Source organism: Lepeophtheirus salmonis, chromosome 1 (assembly GCF_016086655.4).
Source record: "Lepeophtheirus salmonis chromosome 1, UVic_Lsal_1.4, whole genome shotgun sequence".
NCBI classification, from domain to species: domain Eukaryota; kingdom Metazoa; phylum Arthropoda; class Copepoda; order Siphonostomatoida; family Caligidae; genus Lepeophtheirus; species Lepeophtheirus salmonis.
Genome location: NC_052131.2, coordinates 12,072,041 through 12,099,314, shown reverse-complemented (window position 1 = coordinate 12,099,314; position 27,274 = coordinate 12,072,041). Strand labels below are relative to the sequence as shown.

The 27,274-nt window shown below is 30.7% G+C and overlaps 1 protein-coding gene across 1 annotated transcript; it reads right to left on the bottom strand.

Moving 5' to 3' along the window:
* Positions 1-3,712: 3,712 nt before the first annotated feature.
* On the bottom strand, positions 3,713-6,044 carry LOC121116918 (uncharacterized). The gene is made up of 6 exons (XM_040711231.2): positions 5,671-6,044; positions 5,117-5,600; positions 4,621-5,040; positions 4,350-4,561; positions 4,108-4,297; positions 3,713-4,048 (listed from the first exon to the last, which is right to left on the bottom strand). The coding sequence occupies exons 2-6, from the start codon at positions 5,187-5,189 to the stop codon at positions 3,852-3,854; spliced, it is 1,092 nt and encodes a 363-aa protein (XP_040567165.1). The 5' UTR covers positions 5,190-5,600; positions 5,671-6,044; the 3' UTR covers positions 3,713-3,851.
* Between the last annotated feature and the right edge of the window lie 21,230 nt (positions 6,045-27,274).

Below are 27,274 nucleotides of genomic sequence, written 5' to 3'. Positions count from 1 at the left end.
TCTGCAAACCACTGTCCATCAGCCAACTTACTTGTCTTGTTGCCACATCATAAGAATGTCCTGAATGTCTCAATTTGCTCTCTTAAATGATTCCTGAGATTGAGGATTTCCATTCACAAGTTTACTTGCACAACCTGTGGGCGGAAGTATATTATAGACTATTAGAAGGAGTCATTAATGCCCAATGAAGCAGTAACAGTAGGTAATAATCCATTTCTTGAACCTGCAGTTCCTTTGTGCTATCTGTAGTTGAAGTATATTATGGGACATCAAAAGGGGTCCTTGATGCTCGAGAAAGCGGTAGCGGTGGTTAATAATCCACCTTTTGGATTATTGGTTCACATGACAATAATCCAATTTTTTATTATTTATGTTTATTTGATCTCATGTTTCAATATTATAATATTAGTGAAAATTAGTAAAAAATAGTGATTTACACACTATACATACAATTTCTTAATTTATGAAGATGAAGTGCATCAGGAAAGGGATGACAAGGATTCCACAATTCTTCAAAATTTATAGGATGGCCATACATTGCCTGGCATGAAATTTGCCCAATAACTCAGTGAAAGCCGTGATTCTAGGCATATTAAATAAACCACTGTCTTGTTATCACGTTGCCATATCAAAAGAATGTATCCATCAGCTATCTCATGTGATTCCAGATATTGTGAGTGAGGGGGATTTCCATACACAGGTTCACTTTTCAACCTGTGGCCGAGGTCTATTATAGACTATCAGAAGGGATCAGTAATGCTCAATGATGCTAATGACCCACCTTTTCGACCAGCTGTTAACTTTCAAAACCCATGTATAGATTGCCCGGGAATTTTGTACATTGCCGGTGCATTTTGCAAAATGCCCTATTTTGCACATTGCCCGTAACATTTATACAGATAACCATGATATCCCTGCAGATCCAAATGAGTTGTTGATTTAGGACTATCATGAAAAGATCGGGAAAAAATGTATTCTTAAAGTAAGGTATTTTGTAAGAAAGAGAGGAAATTGATCATTGACGTATTGAGAAAAATAAAATTCTTGCAAATCTAATTGTTATGTTTTAAAAATAAGTAAAATGATAAAAATATCTTTTTTCCCAAGAACATATTAACAAAAAGAGGTTGAGTGAGTCTCGAAATAAATAAGTTACGTAAATATATATAACTATTTATAGTCAATTTACATTGGATTTTTAATGTCTTTTGCCACTAATCTATTTTTATTTTTCTTAATATTCTAGCAGTTGTTAAAAAAATTAAAATGTAAGCCGAAAAGGTGAGCAATTTGAATTAACGTGATTTAATGTAAGTATATCAGAGTAACTACATTAACAAGTAAATGTCTAATTAAAGTTTACATTAGAATTGTTAATCCCATATTTGAACAAAACGGTTGTATATTTTATATAAATCTTATTAGTTTCTTCAAAATAGACTTAAACAAGCAACTTATTTCAATATACTTTTCAACATCCAATGTAAAAATTGTTTTAGTACATTAGTTTTTGGTTTATATATATATAAACCATAGTGATAGTTTTAATTAAATATAATTTCTCATTCGCCCATAAGTTTTATATGAAAATAGGATGAAATTGTTCTTTGATCGAACATGTTATGAAGAAAATATATTGATGGAAAGTCGTGTTGATTTTATTTATATACCAATATAATACAACAATACCCACTTGGTCAAATATAATTTAACATTAATAACATGTCAAAATAACAAAATATTAGTTTAAGGAACTTAGAAACAAATTATATCTGGAATAGTCTTAATATTTGTGGAACAATTACTCCCACTATTCGGTGCATTGCTTTACTAATTCCTGTATTATTTGTTGAAATTTCGAAAATGGTAAAATCATCAATGTTTCTCTTGAGTAGATCCTGTAAAATAGGATGTCCAAATATGTCTTTTTCTTATATCTCTTTTCTTATATCGACAAGAATATTGAGCGAAGCCATGTGAATTAATAATTACTTTTTGGAGTAGGGGGAGAGGAATATTGAATTTTTCGGGCTCATTCCTAAACCCAAGGATTGACTACGAGCCCCCCTCCCCACTCCTTAAAAGATAAATTCAAAATCTTCCCTACATACTTTCTAGCTATGCTGTTCGAATAGTTTTATTATCTCGCCTTCGAGTTATTCGGACAAATACTAATAGCTCTTTGTAGGATCTTGAAAGCATGTAGGTAAAGGTTGTGAGTTTGTTGCGATTAATGAGGGGGGAAGACTCGCAGGCAACCCCCGGACTGAGGGATGATCCCAAAAAAGATAACATCTATAACTTATAACAGTTTTAACTCGAAAGAGTCGATATCCCTCGTATACAAGGCTACCTAATAGCAAAGTTGGATTGGTTGTATTAAAATTGGAATTTTTTTTTTGCTTCATGTATCACCCCAATATGATATTATGAGTCAAAAATGGTTCTTTTTATATATTATTTAGTATTTTTTGTATCAGTTAAAAATATTGTGTACCTTGATTTTAATAAATTTAGAGTGTACTAAGATGCACTCAATATATGCAATTTTCCTCTTTCATCAAGGGTAAATCATTCCTACTTTTTGTTCAATAATATCACTTGAACTAAGGTTAAATTCTGCTATGTCATCTTAGATTAAACAGGGAAGAATCTTATCATTCAGCACATCTTAGACACCTTAAATATGAGGTCTGTTAAAAAATAAACCGTTATTTACTAAATCCCAATTCAATCATCATTCGATTCTCAATTTTTTTATTGTGTTGCTTTATATGTTCACGGCGTTTGCATTGTTATTTGGTTTTTATCAGGTGATTTATTTTCTTATTTTCCAAACAGTGTAGATAAAAAGTTAGGATTAAAAGTATAACTGCTCCATTATTTGAATATCCTCCTTTTTACTTAAAGCTTTTTTTTACAACTTTTTATAACTCACTATTAAACTACCAAATAAGGTTAGTCTAATAAGTAAAAAAGGTGGAGTAAGACAGCTCTGTAGATTAATTTTGGCCAATATTAGTAAGTCACTTGGGTGATAAGACATAATCCAAGTAAAGACCCAAAGGTTACTAATGTATTAAATCAAAAAGCTTCTTAAATATTTAATAAATTAGAATTAAAGTTCCTCTGCCACTTAAAAAATAATTTATTAAATAAAAGATTAAGGATAATCCACGATAATGGCTATGCATTATATTAGTCTTAACTTAGGTCATATAAGTAATATAATTAAATTAAATAAATTCATTATCCAGGATACTTTGCGATTTTCTACTATTGAAAAAAATGGGAAGTGTAAGCCAATTTCGGGGAAAATTTAAAAAAAAACTTTTGAAATATATTATAATTTTTTTTTAAATAGTCATTTTTTACACAATGCTTAATTTTTAAGCTTTAAATCCTTTTATTTGTTGGTCCTATTTTGACATCAAACAGTTTACTATTTCTTTCATATTTTATTTAAAAAAAAGGGGTTCCATTGTTATAATGCTTGGTTCTTTATTCCCCAGAATGGCCGACAACAACAATGTTGCTGTGACGTGAAAACGTTCCTTACAAGGGAAGAAAATCCTAAACTTTTTTGTTGTTTATGTTGATTTGTAACATATGTACTGCTTTCCTTAAGTTTTACCTCCTTAAAAAGATGTATAATTGAATTATATAGGATCAAGTGTTAGATACAAAGTACCCAAGAAGGATAAACAATTAGTTGGTATATATAATAAATATATGTATTTAAATTCGACGGAAATACGTTTTCAATAATTACGGTTTGTCGAATCAGGTCGATAATAATATGATATTATGATTATTTTGCTATGATTAAATCTGCATATATATTTAGTTAATTATCCAGATGAGGAACGGAAAGGTTTGTTCAATTTTTGGAATCCCGATGGAATGCCTGGAGGAAGTTTTGTTCCATTATTCCTGTTTCCTTGTAAAACTGAAGAGAAGGAAGGTTTATTGCCTCCAGCAGAAGATGAAGAAGGATTTGAATTAGGAGATTTAGAAGGTCGTTGGGAGGATCCAGATTTCATGTTCCCTATTAGATTGTTCAAAAAGAATAATGTAACAACAATGATACAAAATCAAATATCTTACTATCTTTACAACTGAATGTATGTCTGCAAAGTGATTGAGTCTTGCAATTTCCTTGCAATTTGAATCCTCCACAACCATATTCGATGCTCTTTGGCTTATCGTCATTTGTAATCATGGTGATTTCTACATTATCCACATTGAGATCATCTTTCCCATTTTTTGATACAGAAATGATGGGTTTGTTGTTTATCTACAAAAAAAAAATCTATTATATATTCCAAAAATAAATTTTATAATACAACCTTATATAGCTTTTTGCCACAATCGCCTAAGCTCTTTGCCTTCCATGTCTCAGTTTTGTTGACATGCCAATCATCTTTCAATTTATGTGATAATTTATGTTCACAGCAAACATCATTGGCATCAGAACAAATCTTCAACTTAACACTATCATCTGTACCATCGGGACCAATTTTGATTGTAGCATTTTTGAATTTCAAAAATTCATATGGACCTGAAAAATATTTGACGGGTTAGAAATTTTGAATAATCAGTTTTAAAGATGCTGTATACCAGTTGGGCATATTTGAGTTTGCTTAATATTTGTTCCGCCCAAGTAAAAAGCTTTGCACTTAAATCTTTCTGGCTCCTTGCTCTTTTTCTCAGGAGCAATTGTGTCGATAGTAATGGCAGTTACATTTAGAGGTCCCTTTCCATTCTTGGAAAGGGTAACGATAAGAGCTTTTTTGATCAAATACTTCTTGCTCTTACACTTTCCAAAATAACTGGATCCCCATGTCTCAGTATCTCCTGTAGACCAGTCATCTGAGAAAGAACCCTTGAGTGCAGGAGTTGTACAACAATCTGTCTTTTCAAAATCAGAGCATATCTCTATTTTTACATCGTCATTTGTACCAGGGTTTCCAATTTCGGTAGTTATGGATTCCAATTTTGTATAAAAACATTTTTCTGAACCAAGGGTCTTGCAGTTGACTATAAAAAAATGATTATCGTTTCATTATTGAGATGATAGGCACTTATCATAATTTGATTAAAAAATCCCACTTACTCCACTTGGTACCTGGAGTCCCGGCATTGACCAAAACTCCAGAAAGGAGAAGGAAACATATAATACGACTCATCCCAATGAATAACCAACAGTGTCGTCTTTAGTATGGGGCGCAGAGTATTTATAGTCTGTTCAGTCTTTATGTTTCTAGTTTTGATTATAATACTTTTTGTTTTTTTCTTCCGCAAGAGGTTACTTAGTTATGCGATGCGTGCGAGCACAATTTAATATTATGTATAGAGACTACAGCAACAAAATACTATTGATTATTTTACCTTTGTACACACAACATGAAGGTGTTATTGAAGAAATATTATTATCCTATGTAGAACTTATTCTGGTTTCTTTCTTTGGAATAAGATTACCCACTCTGTTTCATTGTTTCAAAAACGATAAACAATGTTTCTAATCTCGATCGTTTTATGAATATATTTTCTTCGTCATTATGATTGATTAATTATTCATTCCTGCAATATTGATTTCACTAAAAATAGTCACAAGAAATGAAATATTATATACAACAGGTTTTTGCATTATATATTGACATATTGTACCTAGATCTACATAGGGTATATCTATTGCGTATTTAATAATTATTAAATCGTTTTATGAATGCCATATTTGTCTATAGATAAAACCATACAACCATATTTAATTATCAACTTCATTAGCAACAAGAGTCATGGTGAAATCTAGAGTCTTTTAGCTCCAGTCCAATTCCCTTCACTTCGAGTACAAGTTGAGACCTTTTCTCTGTTAAATGACTTATATATGAATCGAGTCTAGGGTTGGAACTGATCAAACTTTTTCGTTCATTCAATTATTTCTGTAAAAAATCTATTCTGTAACTCATTTGTTTAATACTTTACGTTCATTCGTTCATTTTTTTTAACCAAAACACCGATCACATTAGAAGAATTCTCGTTTACCTTTGGTGTATTTAAAAAAAAGGTGTAATAAAATAGAAATATATAAGTATAAAAAAATATTTTCCCTAAATTAGTGCTGATTTAAATGTAGAATGTTCTCCTCTTCACAGCAATAATTCATTTTTCCTCCCAAAATCATATAACAGGTAGCTGATATTGATAAAGGATTAATTTTCTAGTACCATGCTCATATGTCTTACTCCAGCCTTCTCCTTTTTTCCTTACAAAAATATAAAATCTACTCAAAAGTCATAACTCATAAGTTATGAGTTATGACTTTTGAGTAGATCATAACTCATAAGTAGGGATCGGCTTCGAGCGGGTACGTGTAAAAAGCGGGAGCGAGACATATGAACTGTTGATTAAAGTTACGGTATTGGAGGATAAAATATCACGTGATTCTACTATAGAAATGAGAGTCATCTATATTTCAAATTAAACCAGAAACAGTTAATATAATAAGTTACCAAAATTTTCAAATTCAGGAATACTTGATTTACTTCGTGAAACTCACAAAAATAACTTTCATATTTCTATGTTATAGATCTATTAACATTGAGATCTCCTAAATTTCTTCCCTTGAAGTCGTTAATATGATATGTTATACAAAGAGTAATCAAAAACTAATGGTAAACACTTAGAAATAAAATCTGTCTTCATCCTATCATACTTCACATACAATAAAAAGAGTTAAAATGATCTGAAATAAATTCCACATCTACATGTTCGAATCCATGGACCATATCCAAGTTTTTATCCGAAGATACGGATGTTAGACAAACCTTGCACACCATTTAACGCTAAAACCCCCTTTGAGACCATTCAGGCAGTTTTTCTTCGTTGTTCGTAAATCCAGATACAACTTAACTTACAACTGCGAAAATCAGGGCTTGTATTTTTGATAAAATGAAAATACGAAAACATTTTTCTCAGAACATTTTCAACGTACGCCACTGTCAACATTTCAAGTGTTTGCATTGTAAGATCATTTCAAGGTGTCAATTTTCTCTTAATTGATTTAGTAGTAGATAAAATAGATAATTTCAATTTAAATATGTCATTTTTAAATAGCTTGAGAGGTCACAATACATCTTTTGAAAACTAAATATATATTTTAACATATTTTTTTTTCATAAATACACAACAGAAAATCAAATTAATAGACCATACAAAAATGAGACACCCTAATACAAATTTTGATATAGTTATATAAAATCGTGATTGTATTCAATTTTTATAATTTATATTTGCGAAAACAAAAATTAATATCTTGTATTTCAACTCGCTCTATAAAAAAGTAATTACTTTTATATTTCATTGTCGCTGATGTTCAATGTCCTATCCTAGAAATTGACTTTCTATGTTTGTATAAGTTTGAAATTAACTGTGAAATAATAATTATAGTTAGTATTACATAAATAAATGATATTCCAACTTGAAACATCAAACTGTGAAGATCTTCTTATCCTATTTAATCCTCAAAGCTCTACAAATTTATAGATTAATAGGGGTCTTGTATATATTAACCACTAAATAGGATTCTTTATTTCGGAATGGTGTTGTAACTATGTTTTTCTTCCATTTTTTGCGATCCCAAATCCTCCAGTAATAGGAAGATTAATTGCCACAAAGAAACAAGTTGGTTCTCATATAGAACCATAAAATACGTATAAAATATAAAAACACGATAATTCGCAGGATAATTTACTACCGAGGGACAAGAGTGAAGGATCGAAGCTAGCATAGCACAATATGATTATGATAAATTAATGAAGTATTTAACAAAGATATACCATATTCAGATATTTATGTAGACTTTCATGGACGCGATCCCATCTTGAACTATTTCTATCAATATTGATGTATCCCAATCTTGATGTAACTAGAGATTTCATGACCTTTTGATGAAGAAATTGACTGCATATAAAAGTCAATGATTCTTCACAATGGAGTAGTGATGATTGCTGTTGATGATATTTTCCTAAAAAATCACGGCTATTGGTAAACAGATTCGCAAGATATTGGAGGTATACAAAAACGAATAAGTTTTCTACAAATGAACTATTGAGCGGGATGTTTACCATAATATGAAACCATACTTACGTCTATTGCTGAATATTCAGGCGTCTAAATCCTCAAAGAATGACCTCAGTTTCGCTGTAGTGTCTGACTGTTCGACTTTTGTGTTGTCTATAAAATGAATATGTTTATCATGTTTAAAAATCGATCTCGACTAATATTATTGGCTAAAATATGAGGAACAGCTTCAGAGTTGAATCAGTATCTTTTCTTATCCAGTGAAGAGGATATGCTGTATAAAAAAATGCCACCAATAAAAACAAAGAGCTCATCAACATTTCAAATCCAAGGTGATGTCGTGTTGGATTGCGTACCTATTACTTTCAAAAATGATAAAATCTCTCAGGCTCTGGTCAAAGAAAAACAAAAATACTCCTATGGATTCTCCAATGAGAGGGATATTTCTTCGATTTTGAAAGATTTAGGGATAAGAAAATCTGTTCCTTTTTTTCGTCCATTTTAAATCTCTTTCATCTATTTTTCGTTTTTTGTATTACTAATTATTTACTCTTCATTGCCATCACTGTGACGATGAAAACAGGGAGCTGAGATAATACCCCTTTGGAGACTGTATAAACCGCTATCGTCGTCTTCACAATTGTCATGATCTGACCCATCCATTTCAGGGAATCCAAGATTTATTACCTCCATATTGTTATCTGATAGAGTTTCTAGGAATCCCAATTTCTCATCAGCTTTTAAACTGCAATTGAGACGATCAAAGCAAAAATGTAGGAACTTTATGTTATAAAAAGTATAGGAGTAAAATAATTCTTTTTCGACAAAGGGATTTCATAATACCAATCGTATTTTATTGTTCAAAAAAATAAATGTATTTATAATTATGCATGTAATTTTTCTACACTAAATGAGATATATACATCCTGTCGTTAGGGATGCAGCATTTTAAAGTAGTTACTTATGATATTTATACCAAAAAAACTAAATGACTTACTTTTTATCCTTGAACAAATCGTGGACGCGATTACAAACAACAAACTGACCGATAATGCAAGAATTATTAACCAAATAATATTCATCCTTTATAATTTTTTTATTACCAACGTATTCAGGAACCACAGGTACAAATCTCATCTATTTAGTTAAACAAATTCCGAAGTAATGGTGAAATATATGATTGGGTATTTAAATGCCCCTTCATCATTAATGGGTAAATTGAGGATTGTCTAGCTTGTTTACTTTTTTGTTTCTAATTTGTCAAAGCTGGAATACAGCGGTAAAAGTTCCCCTACCAAACCTATGTAACTGAGATGAAGTTGTATTCCCTCTAATATTATCCAAGGCAAAAAAGTCTCAAGGTGAAAATATCACAAGACGAAAGCGTCACAAGGCAAAAGCGTTACAAGGCAGACATGTTCAATTTGAATCCTCTGCCACGCTCATAAGTAGTGATATATATCCAGTAATTTTTTTAGCTGGACCGGTTTTTTGGAATTGGTAATCCGAAAAATGAATTTTCTTTTCCTTAGCAGTTGCCATTATTATGCATTTCCTGAGTAGTGAACATCCTTTACTAAATACATTCAAAACCTGATTGAACATTCGTATTTGCTCATAAAAGACGGAGCGTAACCCTTAAGATTTGTAGCGGAGTTATAATTGCAAGTCCTCGTTGGACTTAGAGTAGAATTGCAAATCGACGTTTGAGTAATTCTAGCAAATGTCCTTGTTTGTTTCCTTCTTTCCTTTCTCCCTTGTCACAGCTGATTGTTTATGATCTAATGAAACGCCAGGAGTATTATTCCTTAACTTCTCCAAAACATTTTTCAAATTATCAGGTTACCATGTTGATTTTCGGTTTTATTTTTGAAAATACCCATTATATACAGGATTTTCATCACTACTCGTAAGTCATAGCAAGTGCGTTTCGTTACTATGTTATTTAGCTTTAGTTTAATACGTATCCCAGCTCCGTTTATAAGAATAATAACGAATAAATTTCACAATGATACCTTACCTATTTTTAACCATTATATTTTCTTTAGCTATCTCAATCTAATTGACTCTATTTTTCAAATCTTTTTTCAACTTTTTTTTACTTTCCGAAATTTGTTTTTTATTTAAAATATTTATTGAAAAAAGGTTGGGAGATACAATGAAGATTATATGAGTTAATAACCAATAAGAGTGTTGTTAAATGAATTTAAACATTCAATAACTTCATAAAATACAAAATATACCAAAATTTGAATTAGATTAATCAACCAATAGGTTCAATCAGTTCATTATATGTGTAGCAAAGTTTTAGCCCCTACATATTAGCTGACTTTAAGATCTTATTTAAATGAACTGCCATTTTGTGCAAATTAATGGAGCTAGATAAAGCAAAGGGCACTAGATTGGTTCTAAAACAACATCACTAGCCCATATTTCTCAAATGTAGTAAATTTTTTTCTTGGTTGACCACCCTTGGACCATTTTGATGTTTAAGAATACTAAAAGTAGCCCAAAATATATTAATATAGCTATGATTTACTGAAAAAATATGTGGTGTGTCAACATTAACACAATCTTGAAGATAAATAAAGAAAATGAATAAGTTCCAATTCAATTTTTTATTTTATGTATAAAAACAAGTCAATATTTCATAGACAAATTTGAGACAATCATAGGCAGTCTGTTCAAATTTGTGGAATCAGTTTTGGTTATTTTAAGTGCAATTTGCAAAGACTCCAAAGGGTTAATAAGAATCATTTGTTCATAGAAATTGAGGATAATTCGTCAAAGAATACAAATGTAATCCACACTCAGTTTTAAGAAAAATCATTCTGGCTAGCTTTTGTGTTTGTGTAGATAAGTTTGTGTAACTTTGAAACGTTTTTTAGAATGTTTCAATTTAAATATTGTTAATTGAATCATAGTGCTGTGTAAATTAACCTTGTTATTGAATTTGTAACTTGAGTAGTATTGGCTATTGTTTAAACATACAAGGCAGACACACCTTGAAGGAAAAAATAAGTTGAAATTTGTTACAGATATTTAAGTGAGAAAAGTTGAGAAGGATGATTTTGAAAACCGTTGTCACATTCTGGCAGAACTTTTAATAGAAGAAGAATATTAGGGTTTATTATATAAGCTTGTCCATTCGCCATTCTTTCTCTTTCTATATCGAAATTGGAGATAGCAACAGGGGATAGCTGAAATTCAATTTTCGCAATCTTTCAATAATAAGGAAATAACTTATTAAAGTGCAACAAAGCAGCGCATCTCATAACGAAGGATATATTATTGGAGTAATGGGACAGTGATCTCGACTCAATCGATCAATCGATATTTCTATTTATGTATGTTTATAGTAATTTCCTGTTTCAGAAGTTAATGAATTTCATGACATAGAAGTTCATTTCCAGGATACATATTATGTTCATCCTCTAATTATACACTAATGGTTCATGGTAGATACACGAAAAAGTTGTAGTGTTGTAGTGTAAACACACAACCTCTTCCCAATAATGAGACCTTTCATTTACGAATTATAAACACTGTAATATTAATCGGTTTATTAAAATATATGTATATATACAGCGTGATACTATTGTTCAAGAACGAATTTTGAGTGTATGAACAGGTAGGATGTTGTTTGCTGTTTTGGCAGCTTTCCAAAAGAGTTTGGCGCCAGTTTAAAAAAAGTATTCATCCTACAATCGTGGAAAAGGTAGAGTGTCCTTGTTGTGATCCGTATCGAACAAGACAATTTTGGTGTTACAAACTTTGTAAGCCTAGACAAATCCTTCCTTTGGAGAATCAGGAAGGAATTGGAAGAGTCTGGTCCTAATTATGAATCAAGAAAACAGCCTGCTGATCACAAGATGAGGTCAATTTTTTTGAGTTTATTGGACCCAGTTTTTGGCCTTCAAGGTCATTGGACCTCAGCTTTATAGACTTTTTGTGTGGGACCAAAAGATCCTCCTACAATACAAAATCCTACGTGATGTCCAAGATCCGGGATAAATTCCGGAATTTGCCAAAAGAGACTGTCATCAAGTCCAAAAAAGTGGCTAGCGACGCCATTGCTCAGGTTAATGATAGATTTGACCCTAGAATGTATTAAAAATATTTTATTACATGGATATATTTACTATCTTATTTCCATATTGTTGAAAAAAAATTAACGACTAAAATGAAGATTTTATAACATATTTTCCCCTAATTATCCTTTTTTTCTTGTCACTAATCGATCAATAAAAAATAAATGCAAATATAGACATTTCATAGGGATTTTGAAAACATATTACTTTTGTTATATTCAAAAGTTACTGTTTATCATTGGTACCAAGTAGTATTCAATACAGTCTTTCTTATTCATAAAGTCAATTGATGTTGTTTAGTCAATATTTCTCGCAAACTTGTTGATTTTATCTCCCTCAATTATGACGCAATGTATTACGTCAATAGAAATGCTCTAAAGAGATAAGTAGATGAGAAATATAATTATTGGTTCATTTCACGTCAAATCGATCACTCGTTAGACAGTAAAATCTCCAATCTTTTTGAAATTTTGGAAATAGCTTAATATTGAATAAAAGTTCAAAAATAATTTTTTTTAGTGTTCTTTGATCTCCATATCAGGAGTTAGAGGTACCTAAATTTCCAAACTCGAGGGTAGCACCCATGTTTTTAAACAGCTATTTCTCTTGTGTTTTTAATGATATCAATCTATTTTAAACGTGAATGTGTAGATCTTTACAAATTAATTATTCAATTATTTATACTTTTACACAATAAAATGTCTCCTTAACCTTGAGGTGGTCACAGGATCAAATCTTTGACCTTAAGAATTTCAAACATGGTAAATTCAATTTTTTTCAAATTTTTATGAAATGGCTGTTGATATCTATCGCTGTATTCAAATTTGGGTCAACGACAAAAGCGAAATACCAAGAACGGGATGGAAAAAAACTAGGGTACAATATTAAAAAAGAATTAATTTAGAAATGCGGGTAGACAAATTTTCACTCATTTATTTACTTTTACAATTGGCTTAAGTGTTTGTAAATATGTAAGATATTAGAAGCCTAAACCGCAACAAATTCTACTACCTACTCCAAAAAATAAAGCTTTAAAAAAATAAATTGAGATCGAACAATAATTTTGTTCTTAAGAATTTAAAAATTTATAATAATATTTATTTTTATACAGCCGCTGTGTTTTATATATAATTTCTTTGTAAACCACAAAAGTGAGGAGTATAACTTTTCAAGAGTGAAATACATTTAGGTAACCTATGTATGTACGTTGTACAAGTTTTACCACTTAGAATGGGTCAATCCCTTTAATACTTTTTTGCGGAAGTAAAATGCGCACTCCTTGTTTCGTAATTTATGTACAAGCAAAATATATTTAATTTTTTACCTTTTTCAAACATCAATTTTGAGGAACAAAAATAATGGTGATCCTATTGTGTGTATACACAATTACAAGAGATTACGGCATTAAATACTATGTATATATATTTAAATGCAACAAATTTATGAAACAGTAATGTGCATGGGTTATATGCAAAGAATCTGGATGAAAATCAAGTGTATTGTATATGTATTCGTTTTTCAGAGCCAATTGCGGTGAGTCATGGAACAGAATGAGAAAAAAATATCGATGAGTCAGTTTGCCATATTAGTAAATAAAAATCTTATGGTCACGCTATAAGTTCAACTGAAGAAAGAAGGAATATAACTTTTAAGTATAGTAAAAATAAATTTATAATTTAAAAAAAAGTTTTTAAGCTCTTTTTCCATTAATGTTTAAAAATTGACAATCAAAACAGTGCTTAAATAACGGTGGGAATAGTCGGTTTCAATAATTTTTTCCATGACAATTGACCTTTCAGAACGTGGCGTATTTTCGACATAAAAATTACTAGAACGTAATTGACAAAACCGTGATTGCCTATTACAATATCATTACCATAAACACTATTAAATTTTTCAGCTGCCTAGCATTTATTTTATCCCTTTATCGAAAAAAACTGTAAAGTATGATGTCCATCATGCAATTATCCCCTGTACAATTTCTTAGTTCATAGCACTAACTTTTACAAACAATACATACCAAGCCCCAGAACAGTTAAAGTATTCCAAGATTATTTGCACGAATATCACATATTATATAGTAAACCGAAAGCGAAAAGCATGTCGCATACCTATTTAATATTCTCAAAATGGACTCATTTCGCCCAAAACAAATAGAAAACTTCATCATTTTCCATTTTATATTATTAAAAAAGAACAAAAAATTTTATTAGTACTTAAAATCGCGATGTAAAAGAGTTGTTTTCAAGTCAGCTATAGTTAGGTCGCTTAGAGGCGACAATATCAATCCAGAAACCTTTCATCCAAAACTAAAAGAAAAAAAACCCAAAATTCTTAAATAGCCTCCAAACTATGAAATTATTGTCTATAATTGTTTAGAATTGTTAACAAAAGCTAATTTAATGTCAACTAATCAACGTTGAGAATATTGATATGGGGGTAAATTATTAGACAAAATGACAAGTGATAACAAATTATAGTGTATGCTCATTTTTATGTTTGTGAGTTATACCGTGGGTTATATTTTACCATCGTAAACTTAACTACCTCATATGTAATGTTGGAGGATAGTTATCAAATACAATGAAACAATAGCCCATAGACGTTTATTAAATATCCCCGGTGTCAAGGCGCCTACAATTTTTATAATCACCTATCAGGCACCTTTATCAATGGATGGATACTGAACGTCTTTCAGTACTAGTTTTGATCTATAAAGTTGATTGTTTATGCCTCGAAGATGACCGACTTTCGTAAACAATTTTTTTAAATTGAAGTAAGTAAATATTATTAATAAAACTTGACCTAATTCATTGAGAATCTTTGATCATACCTCTTTTGTCGAGTATAGTCAATGACCCATTTATCTGGCGCACACCTTACCTATGCTTTTATTTTTCGATATGGTCATAACATTCAAAACTAAAGAAACCCATTTTAACAATATAATAGTAATACCTTTTTTTAAGTTCAAAGGCCTCTTATACTATCTATAATAAAAAATAAAAAAGAAAGTAAATAATAAAACCATTACTTTTTAGGTTTGACTTCCTACAGAGTGAACAACAAAAGAATTTTTTTAATGTACAAAGTATGTTAGAATAAAGACAGTTAAAAGATCAAGAAACCAATCTTGGAGATAACAAAAGGAAACTAACGGGTTTCCTTCAAATCATCTTTTACTCAAGGAGTTTGGAGTTTATTTGGTATTTTCCTAGGGTTTTTTCTCTGTGAATTATTCGGCGGTTTCCAATAGTGTTTAGACTCGGTCAAAGACCAATTTCTTTCTCTGTTTGGTCTTATGTTAACTTTTTAAGCCAATTGGTACCAATATTTTAGTCCAAGTTGTGGTCTCAGATCTAAGGCCGAACTTAATCGTTTTCAAATTTTTAGACATTGGACTTCAAATGAGGTTATTTTTCCTATTCCCACATTTTTGAAACATACATTACGTCATCAACTATTCATTTTAGCAGTGATCGGAGAATAGGGGTAATTTAAACCAAATGGGGCAATTTAGAAATTTTTGGGGTAATGAAATAAACAACATGCCACTACAGGGGTGTCCTCAGGGGGTGGTGGGTCTACCCAAAAAATAAAGGAATTTTTGCTTTTACTAGAGTTTTTTTTTCGTCAGGATGATACTTTTTTACGCGAAATTAGGTGTAAAAACTTAATATTTCGTAAATAGCTAAGGGTTTTTGAAATTTGTAAATTAGTTTTACTACAATTTCTTTGGGGCAACTCTAAAAAAGTTACCAGTACAAAGATCTATGGTATCAGTCTAGACATATTTTTAAATAAGACCAATGGACAACAATTTTATTTTAGACCAGTGCAGACATAACTTTATTAAAGGACCAAATTAGTTTGGTCCACTAAAAATTATGAGGGTCTCAGAACTGTCTAGAATTTTTAGGCCGAAACTAATTTGTTCAACTTGAAGTAAGTAAATATTATTTATAAAAATGTGACCTAATTTATTGAGCATCTTTTTGTCATACCCCTTTTGTCAGGTGTAGTCCATGCCCCGTTTGTCTTGCGCACACCTTACCACAAGTTTATACATAATCTGAAGTAAATAACAAATAATTTATTTACCCTTGTGTTAATTTGAACCCTTTCAATTTTTGTGTTGACCAATGTGCTTTTTATCCTTTTTCTTTTTCAAGGATACTTTTTGACTTTTCCCCATCTATGATCATGTACTAGTGTTCTTAGCTTGTCCACTTTGAAGAGACGTGGGATGTCTTTGGAGTGCTTTTAGACATATATATTGTTTCGGGTCATTTTGCTCTGTAGACTATATATAGAATTCAAATTCCGAATAAAGTTGTTTCTTCGATGTAATCTTTTTTTCTGCCAATTATTTATTTTAAATATTTGAAAATATCTATTGACGAGGAGCTTATGTTCAATTTTTTTTGTAACTTCTCTTTTCATCTCTTTGTGATACTCAACAAAAAATTAGCATTAAAAGGCCTCAGTTAAAGTTTGGATCGAGGGTGTGTGAATGAGTGAAAATATTTGAGGTACATAATTTTGAGTCATTATTATTTGAGCCAGCAGGTTACCTCTTTCCATAGTTCCTATTTAGGTATGACTAAATAAATTAGGGTTGGGACATATTTGTACAATTCAAAGAGAATAAAACTATAATATTTTTTTACCAATTCCATGCCTAATAATTACACAAGTAAAAAGATATTCATAGCTTGTTATGAAAATCGTTTGTATTTTGGATATGTTAGCAAAAAGAAACCAAAAATAGACATGGTAACCCTGACAATTCGAAGAATATTTTGGAGGGGAGAAGCTTAGCTGTCATGACGTTTCATTAGATCACCAACAATCAGCTGTGAGGAGGGGAAGGGGAAAAGTAATAAACGAGGACATTGGCAATAACTTCTCCGATGTCGTTCCTCAATTCTACTCTGAGTCCAATAAAGACATAAAATAATAACTCCACAATAAATCTTCAATGTAACTTTCTGTCTTCTATGTACCCATATGAATGTTTAATTAGGTTTTTTAAAAACATAATTGAATGTAGTAGATAAGGAAGTTCACTACTCTGAAGCCAAATCATAATGACAACAGCCGAAGAAAATCAAATTAATTTATAGAAATTCAATAAAACAGATGAGCTATCACAAGTAGACCATTACTATAAGCTATTAGTATTCAAGGTGATAATTTTTTTCTATTTATATGTATGTTGCATCTATCCTTAGAGTCTCTTTAGGTAAGACTAATTTAAAATGTATTCTTTCTTTTTAAAATATAATTTAATTTTACAATATTTATTATTTACAAACTTGAACCTATAATTGAAAAAATCGTTTACTGGGCTCCTAATACAAGACAATTTACCGGGAAATGAGAAATAAGGAAATCCATTTAAATTAAATCTTTTAATAAAGGTGGGACATTCAATTTACATTGATTGCTAATACATTTTTCACTTCCTAAGAGCTCCTAATTATGCATCTCTATCTATCTATTACGCATTATATTCCTTAGTTGGTTAATAGGCAGATTTAAAATATTTTAAGGCTGTTACTAACTCCTTAATAGAGCTATGAACAATACAAGTAATAATATAAATCAAATTGATCTCCCCCTATAATTTTTTTTTTCAATACTCAGACCGGAGTGACATTTTTTATTTCCACATAAAAATACTCACTTTTGATATTGCAAAATATAATAATATTTGAACAAATAAGGGTTATCAATAAAAATGACGTGAAGGATTATTATTTTTATTTTCATTGCATGTAGGCATTTGTTCATAGTGATCCGTCTTTGCGTACCAGAAACTTATTCAAAAAATAAATGATACAAATCAGTAAAATATACCCACATATGAGTATGAACATAAATAAAATACTGGATTTTTGAAAATAAAAAGATCATGGCCAAATCTTAAGATTATGACAACACACTTTACTCCTTACAAAATAATTGTCAAAATGATATCTAGTTATGTATTAAAAATGTTTTTGTTTTAACTAAAAGGCTAAACTTGTAATTGGAAAAGGCTGCACATTAAGTTTCCAGAATAAAAAAAACGCTGTTCAGATAACTAATTACAAGTAACTCGCACACTGAAAAATGGTTAGGACTTTCAATTTTTATTGGGCAATACTAAAAAAACCTTAACCTTCATTGATTTAATTTATTAGATAATTAAGCAATAATATTCAAAACTATAAGTGACTCTTGCTATAGTGCAAACTTCGGCCTGTAGTCATTTTTCATAAATTGGGTTTTTTGCTTTATGAAACAACTTTATTCAACCTTCATGAAATCACCAATTTGCTACCTGTACCTCTATATATTCCAAATTTATTGTCGATGATGTATTTTTAACGTTTAGTCCTATGTTCCTCTAAACCTCTAAAAAATTAATGGCCTCATACTGTGACCATATATAATCTTATTAACAAGTTATATAAAGATGTATCTTTAACTTTTGATTTAATACTGGTGACCAACAAACAAACAGAAGCAAAAACTACACCTCCGTTAAACTTGGTTGGCGGAGATAACACACATAATAAGATACTCTTCAAAATGAGAATAGAGAAGGTTAAGGTGAAGGTAGCATGTGGAGGTATGGGCATTTTGTAGAGTGAAATGAGAAAGTAATTTTTCTTCTATCTATGCATCAATACAATAAGTTAGCCATAGTTTCTGTTCCTCTAAATTAATGTTTGAAAAAGATTAAATTTGGCCTGTACATAAATTATTTTACCTAAAAGGATACTGAGTGGTAAATTTTTACACCGTACATATATAGGTATAGTATCCTTAGGCTTGGGTAGGGAGATTACAGGAGTAGGACACATAGTACTACTGATGTAAGGACTTGTATGATTTCGGGGGTTGAAGATGAATTACTGCTATAACGAGGAAAACCTTAGACATTAAAAAAAAGTATTAGTACAGATACAATATTGTATAACTATAATTAAACACATCTATATTATTATATATTTAAAAAAATACACCTAAAGTATGCTGGCACTCATCATACAAAGATATATGTTCACACCTTGAAGGTCTATTAACCAAGAAAAAAAAAGAAGTATACCATGTTTATTTCTAATCTTAAAGCTGTTATTTTTTTTTTTTTTTTGCGTTTTTTCCATCTCTAAGCATGTATAGTATCATGTATCAGCTGATTAATCGGTAATCGGCCGATTTGCTTATCGGTGCAATTTTTACTTGAATGCGTACTTATGTACATATACCGGTTTACCAAAGAGCAAGAGTATTCCAAAAATGAAATACTATTGAATTATCATGGCTAATACAGTCAATATCCGTATCTTTAAATATTTAGTCCTTTAAAACGACAGAAAATCAAATGCTAGCTGGCCCGTTCTTCCCCACAGTTGAATAATTCTTTAGTAAATTCAATAGTAAGGAGTTGTCCAGAGCTTAACAGCAATAGCTTATTTCAAATTCAATCAATCGACGTTCAAAACACTAATAAGATACACGACAGTGCTTTTCCGTATTAATAAATAAATTTAAACTGTATTTTATTGTAATGGTGAATTTCTCCTTGTCAGTGTTCGGAAAATTAATTGGTTGAATTTGAATTGTCTCTTATGATTCAGTTATGAACCATTCCCTACAAATTTACAATTATTATTCAATAGTTGGGAAGAATTGGCTTCCTAAAAAATGATTTTGGTCTGTTTTCTCTTCCTTTTGGAAAAAAATGTTGGGATGTACAATAAAGATAACAGCGTGATGAGTAGAAGAAAAATATACAGCTGACACAAAATACAGCGTAAATGTATATTTAAGTGGGATAGCGTTGTCTCAAATCTTGGAACTACGACAACAGCTTATTCCTTTTCACTATTATTTGTAATTCTGTACACGAAAACTTTGCTGAATAAACACCTTGTCGAAAAAGTTTATATATTATATTTTATGATTATTCATACATCAATACTATGTAGTTGTGATTTCCACTTTTAAAATATTGTGCACCTTTTTTAAAAAATTAAAAGGGTTTATGATTTGCTCGATTATTTCAGATTCCTTTGTTTTATCAAAATATTTAGATAATGTTGCTCTTTTTTGTTCAACAACTATCACTTAAACATTTATGACTGATATACCGAATAATAAAATCACATTTGCGACTTTACATGAGGCGTAAAAATAGTCACTTTCTACCATTTTTTCAAATTAAAATAGCCTGACAGGCCTCAAACTTGGCCAAAGTCAGCTTTTTTATTCTCCTCAGCAGAAAAGGACTTTGTGCGGGGGGTTATAAATATTAATTGAAAATGGAACAATCTAATGTATTACATAAATAGTTGATTTTAAAACTTAAAGGAATTAGTAGATTTTTGGTAGTGCTGTTCGGTATACTTGTATTATAGTGGTCACAGGATATTGACTACATATTTCATAGCGGTATTATACTTAACAGATTTTGAAATCAGTATTTGTAGCGTCATTACGTGAGGAAAAAATAGCCTAATCTATTATATATATCCCCGAATTTCTGATATGCAATATGAATGCATTCAGTTTATAAATCACCTTAATACCTTTTTCAGAGGGAAAAACTTGACTGAAATTTCATACCATTTATTTTTGGAAACAAAATACGTTATTCTTTCATTTTCTTGTATGATAGTTTGGCTAGATACAGTACCAAATATGTATATACTCAAATGAAATACTTTTTATTGATTTGGATCTTTTTTAAGTCAACTTTTTGAATGTACAGCGTAGTGTACACTTCCACATAAAGAAGTTTCAAATGAGTTTTACACTCAGGAGCAAATAAATACATTAAAAAAATACTCATATCTATTAGACTGATTACTATGAACTAACCATGGCTATTTTCAAGAGTTTTGCCATTCTTAATTCAGATATAAAAAATTAATATTTGACCTTGTTGATTTAAAAAGGCTGGTAACTTAGTCATTGTCATAGGTCACATAAATTACCCAATAACCAATGAATCTGAAAGTTTTGGTTACTAATCTTTTTTCAATTTGATTTCAACCACGAAAAATGCTTTTTTCTTAAAACATTTTCAAAGTTGATGATTGAAGTTTTGATAATCTGTAAATCATTGATTTGTTTGGTTGACTGTTTGTTATTTGGAATTTTGAAATATTGACAAAGGGAATTTATTCAATGTATCTAAAATTAATATATTGCCTTCACCTCCCACTAAAATTAGCCTTAAGTCATACAAATGACGCAAGTGAGTCTTGGAGAGACTTGACGTGCCTTAACACAACCGTCATGCATATAAAGTGTACACTAACTTATTTTTTAGAACTTTGCTTATTATAACCTTCAAATCTAACAAGTCTCCCTTTCCGCGTAGAAAGATATTTTTTGATTTAATAATATACTTCTTGTTTGTGGAAAAGAAAATGCAACGTTAGTAGTTTTTGTGCTTCCAAAATTTTAATTATCATGTTTTTTTTCACTCTCACAAAAAAGACACATTTTAGAGGTTTGAAGAATTTATAATATGCAAAGTTCTTAGTAATTAATAAGCTATATACGTAGTACGTAACCCATCTTTAGAGTGAAACCAAAGCTATTATTTTAATCTTAAGACATGCCTCATTCAGACTTTCAATGGATACTTTTAGACTAATTCATTTAAAAAATATTGATCACTCAAGTTTCACATAAGCGGGCTGTGTAGTTATAATCTGGACAATATATCAATAAGAAAAGCTCACATAAGGAATTTATTATCAAACTGATTGTATTGACAATCCCTTCTAAAAAATCAACACAATCAATCGAAAAATGGCCTCACGAAAATACAAAATAATCGAAATTCCTGCTCTACTTCTACCGGAACATACACTAACAGAGATCTGAAACTTGACTTAGTCAAGCAGGTTAACTAATTACAAAGTCAAGAAGGCCATTAATGAAGGTATTGACATTGAGTCGAGCTTTAACAAGATAGTGCACCGGCACAAACAGCAAAATCTACACAGTCCTTTTTGGAGACCAATGCTCCATTCTATCCGAAAACAATGTGGCCAAAATACTCACCAGATGCTAACCCTCTCAACTTTTCGTTCGGGTTGCATGTAGAGGGCAGGGCTTGTGGGACAAGGATACCATATGTCGAAGCTCTCAAGGCCTCTGGTGATGATAGTTGTAACTCTGTGAGCCACAGTTATATAAGCTTTCAGAGCTTCCAGCGGCAAATCAAGGCCATTATCAAAAGTCAATAAAAACTAAATGGAAAATTAAAATTGACACTGCATATGCCAACATATGAACAAAGTTTAGTTAATATATTTCCCATAGTTTCCGTTATTAAGCCTATTAAAATTTCGGATTCCAAACCCCAAGTTTTCTATCGTGCAACCTGTATATGTATGTACAATTGGGATTCTTCTCATGGTGTTGAAAACCCGACATGACCAAGTTTTTAAATGGTTCAATCCAATAATTTCGTCTCCTTACTAAAATATGTATGTATTTCCGGTTATAAAATTATTTTCCTTGCATTATTTATTCTTGTTTATTATACGTGTATTTTCGTTTCATTGGGATATATTATGAAATGCTTGTAGTATGCACATTAATAAATTATAATCAATAAACGGTGACTGGGCTTGGCTATTGTAAGGATACATGCGTGCGAACACTGAAATGAAGTAAATTTCTCTTATTTTCTGATACTTGTTAGTGATATGAACATAGTATTAATGTTATCATATCTTAATGTGTAACAATAAACAAAAAAATTAAATTATTCAAAGATATAGTTATTTATTCTAGATTTCTTACTTTCTAACTCAAAACAAATAACGACTCACATTCAAAAACAATTTGTCATAAAAACTGTGATAATCTGTGGTAAAAACAAAAATCAAGAGAAGAAAAAAATCTCAATTTAGTTGTTTAATTCATATACTCAAAATTAATGGAAATATCATGTTAAGCCATAACAAGTGTACAAATGATGTTAATAACGCTTTTTAATATTGACGTCATAGTGAATGAGTAGTTGCGTGTTTTGTCAAAAATCTGTTTTCTTTCCCAGCAGTCGGTATGATACATTAAATTGAAAATTCTATGAATAGTGATGTCATAGACTATGGATGGTGGCGTGTTTTGTTAAAATCTGCCTGTCTTGCCCACCAGTCAGTACAATACATCAGATTGAAAATTCTAACAAGCCAAATTACATGATGGTCTAACCTTGTATTTCTATTAACCTTGCATATACTTAAAACTAGTGTTGTGTGAGTTCTTATTTATTCGGTACAGTGCAGTCCAGTCGTAAGTCTCGTCCTTTCGGTCCTAAGGACTGATCTTTAAGAGGGCGGTCTTTGGAATTTTCGATGGTTTATTAAGCAATATAACATATGTATTAAGAGTATTGCACATATTTTGCATAAATATACGGAAGTTTTCACTATAATGCTATATAATACGAGGAAATTATATTTTACTCAGTTATATAGTTTATTTTGTTGTATTACGGAATAATCAAAAACAAGAAAAACACACTAGTGATGTCATAAGGGAAGTTTTTATTTATTGCCGGATAAGTGGGACTCGACTAGATGGGACCACAGTCCTTAGTCATTCATAAGGACCGACACAATACTACGTACAGTTCCATATTTTATATGCATATTTGAGTAAATGACATTGTCCAATAGCAAAAATGATATAAGAACAGTTTAATATGATTCTAAATATGGCCTTATTTTTTCTCTGCTAGCCTCGTTGCCTTCAGAAAAACTCCATACATTTGTTCTACTTTTAATGTTCAATTTTTTTTTGTAAGCGCTTGTTATTGAAGATAAAGATGCATTATGTGACTATATTTTAAAGCCCAAATGTTTAGAAATGTCGTGCTAATAACTCAAGTTATGATGGTTTAAAGTTGAAACAGAGGCTTATATTTAGCTTCAAGACGAATATGTTCAAAAATATTAGAAGTATCTCATTGAATAGCTAAAAACATGAACTTTAATTTAAAAAAAAAAGAAGTCTTCCCAAGAAAACTCTTTATAGTTGTCAATTTGAAATAAGGCCACGCCAATATTTCAAAGATAGAAGTCATTTTTGAATTGATCTTATAAGAAAAAACCATAAATTTGCCCGCCATAGCTTAAAGAAAGAGAGTGAAAGAAGGAGGAGAGGATTTAAAGTCTGAAAAAAAATCACTCTTGACAGTAGGATCCCGAATTTGGAATCGGTATTCATCAATGAAGAAGTGTGCATGTGCACTATGGAATTCCTTGTGAACTATCTCTTACCTCTGGGATTTATTTTTTTGAGGTCTGCTTCAAAGACTCCCTCGAATGTTTTTCTCTTGGAATCCCTCACTTACTATGAGTCTTCAACAAGTCATTTGTGTCTGTGGAGCTTAAAATTAGGATTCATGAATAGTATAACTTAAACTAGTGAACTTTAGAGTCAATATAAAGTGATAAATTTATTTTCTGGGTTTAAAGTTAGATCTGTGTTGATGGATGGATGTGTGTTGCGGAAATTGGAATGTAACTTTTCTTAAAATAACTATCTGGAGGCATCCAAGTATCATGGGGAAGGAACCTTTGATTTGTGATAACAAAATTCAATAGCTTGAACATTCTAAAATTATTACATTTGTTATAGGCAAACATTTATTCATCAATATCTGCGGGATATTGATAAGAAGTAGGAGAGATTGGAAAACCATGCTATTTACAGAAAATGATGGAAGGTCAAAAGACGAAGGTTCCAGTAAGGATTCAAATCAAGGAAGGGGCTTGAGAGAAGACTAGGAATTGGTGCTAAGAAACAAAGCTAATGCACCCAAAAGTCCAAAGAAGATTGATTGTCTGCATAAAAGATAAATCAAATTAATAAAATAAAATAAGATTCTTACTAAGAGGACTTTCAATTGTCTGCTGAGTAGCATTTCTTTGCCACAAGTCACGACAAGGGACCTTCAGATGGTGTAAGTGGTACTATTAAAAGAGAAGCTACAAAAGAGAGCCTCCGACGTCATTATAAAAATCAAATTACAAAGCCAAATGATTTATTCAAATATGCACAGGACAATATGAAAAATATGAAGATATATTTTTGCACAGAAGGAGATTATGAAAAAGAAAAGACTATTTTAAAAGGAAGGTTTGGTTTTGCAAAAACCATTTATGGTACACAAAAACTTCATTCATTTATTCTCGAATTAGACCGATCACTAAGAGTTCGCTTGTATAGTGAATCAGAGGAGTCAAAAGTTGAATCTGTTATATAATTTAAGTTTAAAATAAAAATGATTGACTCAATCATATTTTATTTTATTAATCAACAGAAAATATGTATATTATATTTAAAACGAGTTTAAATATAGAACAATAATACCAATATGCTATAAAAACAGCTCTATATACGCTAAATAATGCTCTAGTTGAAAGTGATCCCATTTAAAAATATGTTTGAAAACATATATTGATGCATGTTCTACGAAAATTAAAATAAAATAGGTTCAAAATGCTTGGCAGGGGCACCATTTTGAAGGCTGTACCAAAGCCCCAAACTTTAATTTTTGATTAAAGTAAGATTATGATTAAATATAAGTTAAATTTTGTGTTCTTGTGCATCTTTTGACGAAACTTGTGTTAAAATCGAGCCACTATGACCGGAATTATGGTCTTCTAAACAACACAGGTCCAACACATCAGACCCAACTTTGAGCGGGTCTAGAACGGCCCAAGTGAGTCACAGAACCCTAATATTTCATACACTCTCTTATTTCATAAAGAAACACCAGTTTACCAAAAATCATCAAAATAGGGGATGGTCATGCCGTGAGGCTGTGTAAACTTGACGTGGAATGACCCAGATGAAGAAAATTTTAAATGTTTTGAAGATTGCACTAAATGTGAACCAAAAGAAATATTACAATATAGAAACTGTATTGATAATTAAAAAGGAACATGGACCATGATTAGAAAATGGACTGGCATGCAATCAAGAAGACTATAAGGTAAAAGTTTCACGTATGGATGATTTGGCATCATAGAGGTTACATTCTATGAAGGAAAAAAATGTTGTAGCAAATATTTATGGTTCAAATGAAGACAGAGCGGAATTTTACCAAGAAATATACAACATACTAAGTAATTTTGGGAACGTACAAATAATAATTGTTGGGGATTTGAATCTATTTTTTGATAAAGAAAATTTGATAATTGAGTCCATCAACTATCCAGAAGAATAGCACTTAAAATTATTGAAACGTTTTGGAGATTTTGAGGGAAACTTGGGAATACTTAATGCAATTAAATACTAGCATAAGGGTAGCTATGTTGAAACGTGGTGAACTAAAACCAAAAAAAGTAGCATAGATCCTATAATTATTAGTAAGGATTTGACCACAAAAAAGGAAATTTTTTAAAATAGTGAATAATGGAAGTTGAGACCATAAAGAACTCACATTCAGACTCTCACTTAGAAGATAAAATAGGAAATAGGTTCTTGAAAGAAGATATTGAAAAACACAAAATTGATAAAGAGGACTTCCCTAGAATTGGATAAGGCTATAGATAGACTAAAAAAATAATCGAAATAACGCAATTAAACATATGTTTAATGTAGTTAAAATAATTTTAATAGAAGAACCATAATGTGAAAGAAGTAAAAGGTAAGGCAAGATTAGAAAACTAGAAACTCAGCTTCAATACAGTATCTGAAAAATATAAAAAAAACACACTCCAATAATCTGTCGGGAAAAAATAGCATAGAAGAAGCTGAGCTGTTATGTAGGAAGATACTCTCTGGAAGACGACATCGTATGAGCAAGAAAATAGTAAAAGAGCGGAGTGGGTTTTTTTCCGAGATAAATTTCAAGAAGTATATCAAAAGGCATTAAAAGAATAAGATAGGTCACCGTGTCTTAGTGGGAGTACGGTGTCTTTTTTTAAATTGTTCTGTGACCAAACAGTTCACCTATTTGATAGTAGAGGAAATCAGGAAAACATGAATTATGCCTTCTATCTTAAATCACGGAATTATTACACTTGCACCAAAAGGTGATAGCTCCACTTTTGATCCAACAAGCTTGC